The sequence below is a fragment of the Crocuta crocuta genome, unplaced genomic scaffold (assembly GCF_008692635.1).
Source record: "Crocuta crocuta isolate KB4526 unplaced genomic scaffold, BGI_CrCroc_1.0 scaffold247, whole genome shotgun sequence".
Classification (NCBI taxonomy): domain Eukaryota; kingdom Metazoa; phylum Chordata; class Mammalia; order Carnivora; family Hyaenidae; genus Crocuta; species Crocuta crocuta.
In genome coordinates this window covers 241,252-249,950 of record NW_027531910.1, presented here as the reverse complement: position 1 = coordinate 249,950, position 8,699 = coordinate 241,252, and the positions used below count along the sequence as shown (strand labels likewise).

The 8,699-nt window shown below is 37.9% G+C and overlaps 1 protein-coding gene across 1 annotated transcript; it reads right to left on the bottom strand.

The window, feature by feature from the left end:
• Positions 1–414: 414 nt before the first annotated feature.
• Positions 415–6,352, bottom strand: GPR63 (G protein-coupled receptor 63). Its single transcript, XM_077774690.1, has one exon. The coding sequence runs from the start codon at positions 6,208–6,210 to the stop codon at positions 4,951–4,953; it is 1,260 nt and encodes a 419-aa protein (XP_077630816.1). The 5' UTR covers positions 6,211–6,352; the 3' UTR covers positions 415–4,950.
• Positions 6,353–8,699: the final 2,347 nt, after the last annotated feature.

The window sequence follows — 8,699 nt, the reverse complement described above, 5'->3', positions numbered from 1 at the left end:
TCTGTCTAATTGGCAAAAAGTTGAAACTCATGTACAAATAATTGATATTTCCTATTGATTTAAAAGTGGATCTTCAAAAGGCCTTAGGTTTTAGAAATGGAAGTGCAGTCTGAAATCATTTTGTCAAAATAAAAGCAGACATTGTCATTGCTTTGCCAAGTGACAATCCAATTTTAAATAATTCAGGAGTAAAATTTCTGTAATTCTCCTAGGGAGAATTCCTTAAAACTGTTTCCTAATATCAGTGGTCTTTTGCCAAGTTTCATTTCATCTTTAACTTCTCTGAGAACTTCTAAAACTAGAATATAATTATACACACACAGGCTTTGAGAGCTAATTTGAAAACAAAAACCCAAAGGAAGCAGGGTTTGAAACTCAACTCAGATTTTAATTTAACAGAAAGTATTACTCATGACAAATTTTTCTAAGATGAAGTAGTCCTTTTTTAAAAACTCCACGTTTAGAAATGTTAACTATTTATTCATTTTCTCATTGGGAGTTCTTTTCCTGGTTGTAATAACAATATGCACATATTACCATACATTTTATTTTTGAGTTACAACCCAAAATTCAAAGTGGTTTTGTTTTTTAGGTTAGGTACTATTGTAAAATAAATTAATTTTAATTACAAAGGACTAGTACCAATTTATAGCTAAGAAATGTATTACCGTTTACCTGAAATAACAAACATGTGCTTTGATATTTTTATTATTTAAAAACTGAGTTTTCAATGAAGGCAGTTTAGCAGGACTATGGTTGTGAAAATAAATTTGAATTAAGCAGTCCTTTAAACTTAAAACTCATGGTAGAATAAAATGACAAGCAGGTGAAAGTTTTTCTGTGATATATACATAAATATTTTCATGTAAACAAAAGCAAAGATTAGGAACAAATTAAATTATCTTTGTCAGCAACCAAAATACATAGAGTAAAAAGGTTATTTTATTTTTTCATGCTTCCATCGAACACGACTGGCATTAAGTAGAGCAATGATAATCAGATGAGTCTTTACATTCCCCTCAGTCTTCTGGAGATTATATACAATAAAGACATCTCTCTAGAAGGAAAGAAAATATTAGAGGAACCAGACTCGTGAAAGTCATGACTTTAAAATATTAAGTCATTCTCTTCATTCTACCGTAAAACAATATGGTTGACCAGAATTTGCCAGCTGAGAGAAGGTGAGGCTAACACTGGCGAGATCCAGCACTAACGCACATGGCAGCAAATAAAGCACAATGATGCGTAGAGTTTCCCCTCAATGTGAATCACCCATGCACTAGGAGATCATAGCTTCCCATACAAACATTTTTTGATAAAACAGACAATATTAAAATGCAGAGATTTTCAATAGTAGTGCTTCTTGAAGCACCAGCATCAGAATCAGACAGAGTGCTCAATAAGATAAAGCGTGCATCCCTGGGCCCAATCCCAGACCCTCTAGGGAACCTAGGCATCTGTAGTGTTAACAAGCTCCCCGGGAATAGACACAAATTCATATTAAAATTTGAATATCACTACTCCAGACTAAGGATTTCCTTTGACTCTTTTTCTTGACCACAAATAACTCATTGTCTCTTTCATGCCTCTTACTTATTAGCCAGAAGGAAAATAAAAACAAAAATATTTCTGATGATGTCAGTCAGCGGCGATAATTAATAGTGGTATTTTTTCCCCTCGAGAAAACATAGGGAAATAGGCAACATATGATTCTGCACCTAAATTTTTCAAACGTATACCAGAGTACTTTTTATTTAAAGCTTTCAAGACGTATACGTAATAAAAACATTCAAAATGATTTGTAAACTGTCCTCTGATCAAGAGTATCCAGTGTAAAGAAAACCGCCATTCAGTGTTGTTGCGGAGTTCTCACTAAGGCCCTGCATGGTCTCCTTTCCCAAACACTAAGCATCTCAGCAAGCGCTCTGAGCTCCCACCAAATGATGCGCTGCCTGCCAGGCAGCATAAAAGAACCCAAGGGTGGCTCATAAAAAAAAAGGACAAAGAAAGCAAAGCTCAGTTTCAATTCCTATCACAAAAGGAGTCCCAAGACCTACTGCCAATATGTAAGATGAATACAATTCATGCTGACTTTCCTTAGAGAAAGCCAAATATACTTATTAATATCTGCTTGAAATCCAGTTTATATTGAAAATGGAAAGCATGATTCACTTCCATCTGCTTCTATGTGTCTACTACAGTGTTTATGTTCTGTAAGATCCCTAGTGGACAAAAACAATTTTAATCTGTGAATAATATAAATTAGAAACCAAAGAGGTAGGTGATTATCAGCAGAAGCTGATCCCAAAACAACATGCTGAGTAATATGCTTTGAGAACCAAAAGAGTTCTTTGACTAGAAAATGAGTTCTAATACCATTTCAACTGCCTTAAGAGCATGGTTCCCCAAGTCCTTTATGATGTCATTAACCTTCCAAAGTCCTAATTCCTGATACTGTGCTCTTCAGACATTCAGTAGACATTCCATTTTAAGAAACAGCTAATAAATAAAATGTAAAGAAGTAATACTGGAGGCCAAAGATTGATGCTGACAGCTGGGCTCTTCATAAATCTCTACTCTCATGTGGAAGAAAACACATTAGTGTTGGGCAAGATTCATCTAGTCCAGCTCTGTGGTTGTAAAACTGAAGAAAGAGGTTCATTTTCCCTGCTGGCTCATAAAGCATTAAAATTCTGAAAAGATCCTATAAAAATCCAAAAACTGTTCATGGTTAACTTAGCTGTTTATAAAGTTCATGAGAGGCGCCTGGGTGGCTCAGTTGGTTAAGCATCCGACTTCAGCTCAAGTCACGATCTCTCGGTTTGTGAGTTTGAGCCCCACATCGGGCTCTGTGCTGACAGCTCTCTGCTGACAGAGCATTCTGTCTCTCCCTGTCTCTCTGCCCCTCCCCTGCTCACACTCTCTCTCTCTTTCTCAAAAATAAATAAACATTAAAAAAAAAAATAAAGCCCACGATGTGGCCAAGAGGCTACATTTTAACCTTTATGACCTTAGTCTGCAGCTTCATCCCCACCAGATGTTTTATAAAATGTGTCAGGGGTTACAGAGAGAGGGGACCAAAGGCTCCAGATGCACGTAGTGGGGGCAGGTCGTCAGCAAGAGAAAAATAGTCTGAAAGCCAGACTTGCCCGATTAAAACTTGCTCTATGCTAGGACCAGGGCTTATCTTTGCCTCTATGTGGGAGATACACTTCTGAGCACATTCACCAATTACAGCTCTGCTAAGGGCAAAGCCCTGGGGCAAGACCACTGTTGTGCCCAGAACATTTAGAAACAGCTGGACAACAGGAAACCTCTGGGCCTGCAGGACCAAGACCTCCAGACAGCTGTATTCAACTTCCTAACTGTCAGTCACTGGTTTTACAAACAAACAAACAAACAAAAAAATCACCTTACTTCCTATTATAGCCTTATTTATCTAAGATTTTTAAGTGCCACTGTCAAAGGGTGGTTGTGAGTGATTTTTTTTCTATTTTCCACACTTTCTGCAATGTTTTCACATTTCTTTCAGTAATAAAGAAAAGGTGAAGCTATTTTTAAAAGGAAGGTTTTAGTTTTTAAACCTTTAAAACGAAGGTCTTAAAAAAATTACAGGAGGGGCACCTGGGTGGTTCAGTCAGTTAGGCCTCCGACTTCGACTCAGGTCATGATCTCACGGTTCGTGGGTTTGAGCCCCGCGTGGGGCTCTGTGCTGACAGCTAGCTCAGAGCGTGGAGCCTGTTTCAGATTCTGTGTCTCCCTCTCTCTCTGACCCTCCCCTGCTCGCTCTGTCTCTCTCTCTCTCAACAATAAATAAACCATTAAAAAAAGAAAAAAATTACAGGATACGCAGAGTTCCTTCTTCACTATGAAATACTAAACCTGAATGATATGTCTATGTGGCACAGCAGAACAGCAGTCTCAGAATTCGGATGGATTTTTTGGAGTCCATCTCTACCTTTAACCTTAAGCAGGATTTTAGTCTGAGACTTGCTTTCTTCACAAAAAAAGAAATACTACCTACCTCACAGGATACTGTGAGGATAAAATGATGCACAGTGCTTGGAAGATGGTAAGTGTCCAATAAATGGGAAGTCCTTCTCCCCACCAGACTCAGTGAGAATTGAGTAAAGGAAACACCAGCCCACACCAGCTACCCTGCCACTCAACTCAATCCCATTTAAATTTGCAGGGATGCTCTGTCTCCTGGACTTTGCCTTATTTGCTCCAAAGAATCACTATCATGCTTAGAAAAATGTCTACATTTTTATGTTCTCTTCTTTAAAACTGGACATGCAGATAAAACATTATTTAAAAACTATCTTCCTAGAAATAATAATGCAATGTTCCCTAAAGCACATGTCATGTATAAAAACAATTCTGAAAAACATGACTGAATCAGTTTGTACATTATTTCTTAAAGTGCACCTAAGTAAATATTAATGATCTTTAAAATGTCACTAACTGCCTTGCGTTTTTTTTTTTTTTAATAAAAGTAAATATTTATCTACTGAGATGTAGGTGGTTTTGGCTCCAATGTGATGGCAAAAAGCAGCAATGTCTTCCAAAAAAGAAACTGATAAACTCAATTAAGCATACCTTAGCAGCATACAAAACACCTACAATTCAATGTAACTGCAGGCTCAATAAAGCACAATCCTGATTCCTGCTTCAAAAACAAAATCAATCAAAGAAACAAAAAACCATCTCCCCACACTAAATCAAGGATTTCTCTTGAACCCTGGAGGTAACTTTTGTAATCATTTTCCTATTGTGTATCCTTGATAACTGTATTATAACTAATCACCATTCTTTCTTTACACTGTGCACACACACATACACACAAATCCTATAAAAAACAGTAAGTATACTTGGAGAACCCATGTGAGAGAAAATTCAAAGTCAGATAAAGAACAACCATCATCCAAAATGTCCAGGCAGTTCCAATATTCACACCACTGTCCGGTGTTCCCCACACACATAGACAGCACTGGGACGGATCCGTCTCCTTGTGTGGCCAGGCAGACGCGGCAAAAACTTGAAGGACTTAGGCATCATGTCCAGGCAGGCATCGTGGAATTTCTTAATCCTCCAGTAGTAAATCAGTGGGTTCAATGCAGACTTGAGGTAGCAGAGCCAGAGCAGCCAGGTGCTAATCTCAAAAAAGTTGTGCTTATAGTAAAAGTGTTCGCTGAATGTTGCCACCAGGCTGTAAGTGGTGAACGGGGCCCAGCAGACAATGAAGACAGCAAAGAGAATCAAAATGGTGGTGAAGGCACGTGTTTTAAAGCCCATGTCAATGCTCATCTGGAAGGGTCTCTGTAGACTCATGAGACCCAGTTTGCTGGCCTGGCTGAGGCATATCCCCTCGGGGTAGCTATGGATCCTCAAGGCATTGTGCCGAAGGGTGTTGAGTATGCCCATAAACGAATACAGTATCACCAGGAAGGGTATGAAGAAAGAAACTAGAGAAATCAAAATCACATAAGCTTGGTAACCTGGATTGGTTGTATACCCAAACACACACTGGGGGGCTCGGGAAGGGATCTGCAGGTCAGGGTTTCCTACAGCCAAAGGAAAAGCTATACAAAACGAAGCCGTCCAAGAAACTGCAATTAGAATCTTCGCCCTATATGGATTTAGCTTATCCTGCCTCTGGACTATAATAAGGAACCTATCAATGCTAATGATGAGCAGGATGGCTACTCCCTCTATCACAAACATCCAGAAAAACATAGCAGATACCCTACAGAAGAATTTCCCAAAAATCCATCTGGTAGTAAGAATAGTTACCAAGGCAAAGGGCATGTTCAGCACTGCAAGCAACATGTCTGCAAATGCCAGGCTGGCGAGGAGGATGTTAATCGCAGAGCGCATGGCAGCTTTTTGGTACACCATCAGGCAGACAACCAAGTTCCCAAGAAAAGACACAAACAGAATAAATATCATTATAGCAGAAAGGATGATCTGGAGAGGCAAGTTTAGGCTCTTAAAAACTGCTGGTGTTGGCGGTACAGCTGTGCTATTCACTGTCAAGGAACTGATCCCAGTGGGAGCCATGGTTTCCATACTGTATCTGAGCAGCGGACCAACTACGTGATGTTGGAATGGCGGAGGGACCGTAATGTTCATGTAAGTGTTTTCATAGACTACGAATGTTGTGTTGGTTGCCCCAGTATGGGACGCAGTCAACACTGTGGAGAAGACCATGGTTTCAGCAGGATGGAAGGCGCTGGCAGAGATGTGGGTGTTCTTCAAGCATTTCAACACAGAGCAGCAATATCATGTTTCACTGATGGGCTTGGAAACATTCTGGAAAACGGACAAAGAGTTCCATCTTCCAAAGGAGACCTTTTCCCTGCAAACAAGTCCAAGACACAGAAAGAAAATGAAAAATGGGCTTTGTAAATAACATTCAACTTCTTACTTTCATCATGAAATATCAGTTTTTTAAACCTTGAAAAATACCCAAGTTTCTAGCATACTCAACACTAAGATATTGTTGTTCTGTTTTATATTTGTCAACCATGATGGAATTTTCATAACATTTATAAATAAAGTGAGAGTGAAGAGAATCAAAATGTATTACTGCCTCAAAAGTAAAAGTTATAACCTTCCAGTTAATTTTTCTTTTAAATTTCCAATAGCAGCATGGTCTTGTCACAGTCACTATTAATATAGATTTTAATATCTGGTTCTTCTGAGATTACTAATATTTTTCTTAACAACTCTTTGGTACAGGTTCATATTCCATTTTTACAATAACACAAAAACTATGTGGCAAAGAACACTGAGCTCATTTCTATTTAACTCCTGATAATCACACACTTTTGTTCTAACAACCTTGTAGGTACTAGGTTATTTTCTATGAAGATCTAAAATAGTTTCCTGGCTGTCTCTTTTTTGTGTGTGTTTCTTCTCAGAAACCCCAATACCAACCATACTGGAGATGTTATTCAAGAAGAGAAAAAAAAAGTATACATTAAAAGTCATGGTCATATTTTCAAGATTTTTTTTTCCTAAAGCTCTTTTTGCTTATCATATTTCCTCTTCTTGCACCCACCCATCCATTTCCATCTTTTAATTCTAATTTATATGATCTTCTCAATTTCTTCTCCCTAAAACAGACCTGGCTATGTGTTAGCAACTTGATAAAATATGTCAAACAAATAATAAAGATGCAGATTCTAAAGGAGATGATCAGAAAACCATTCAGGTGTGAATCTATTACAGAAATCTATTACAGAAAACTTACAAAGATATATGGTTCTCTTGTTCCAAAGTTTCTTATCACCATTCTCTTATCCTTACCCCCAACTTCTTATCAATGTCTGCAATCCTAGAATTTTCTATAAGGGACTTTCTTAACCTACTCTCATACTCTCTTTGTGGTATGGGCTCTTCCTTCTTTACTGGAAAGGTGACCTTTTTAATGGAAAGAACTCTCTTTGGATTTCTGAGTAGATTCCTTTAATAAATCTCAAATATTGGGGGGGAAAATAAATGCATGGAAGTTTAAAACAACACTGTAATTTGCTCATTATCTGAACTTAGAATTAAGTCATCAATTTTAAAGGAAAATGCAAAAAGTTCATGAACTCATTTCTTGGGGTATGGAGGAGGAAGCATCCCACTTGCAAGCCCCAAGATCCAGAACTGTACCCAACTTACAGGCTCTTTACCATACTTGTATCTATCCCTCTTCATTGTCTAGGGCTGCCTTTATGAATAAAGAGAATACAAATCTGTTTGTTCAAAATATTATTTTTACTACCTACTCTCATTTTTATAGCTTAAGTTCTTTGTCCCTATTAGGTTTTATCCATCTTTACATAGTCACTTTGAAAAACAAAATATACCCAAATAAGAGGTCACACTAATCCAGTAACTCTCAAACTTTATTAACTACAAAGGTTCAATGTGTAGGGAACAGTGGCAGCTGGAAAGCTTTACAATATAATCACCATAAGTCCCTTTAGAAATTACCTAGATATAGTGGTGCCTGCGTGACTCAGTCGGTTAAACATCCAACTTGGCGCAGGTCATGATCTCATCGTTCATGAGTCTGAGCCCCACGTTGGGTTCTGTGCTGACAGCTCAGAGCCTGGAGCCTGCTTCAGATTCTGTCTCTCCTTCTCTCTCTGCCCCTCCCCCACTCACACTCTGTCTCTCTCTCAAAAATAAATAAACATTAAAAATTTTAATTACCTAAATAGAATAAATAAAATTGCCTAAACATGCATACAAATAAGAACAAAGACTGTATTTGCTACAAAAATCAGTTTCAATACATCTATCTCTAAAGAAAAATTATAAATAGGTAAATGTGTATCTTTTTATGTTTATTTATTTTTGAGAGAGAGAGCAGGCACATAGGGGATAAAGGGACAGAGTGAGACAGTGAGAGAGAGGAAGAGAGAGAATCCCAAGCAAACTCCATGCTGTCAGCACAGAGCCTGATGCAGGGCTCAATCCCACAAACTGTAAGATCATGACCTCAGTCAAAATCAAGAGTTCGATGCTTAACTGACTGATCTAACCAGGCACCCCACAAATGTGTATGTTAAGCCTAACGGAATAGCCACAATTATGCATGACCAAGTAACACAAACATATTTCCATCCTGAAGGAGTATATGATTTATTATTTTTTATTGATATATAACTGACATATAACTTTATTGTACAACATAATTTGTA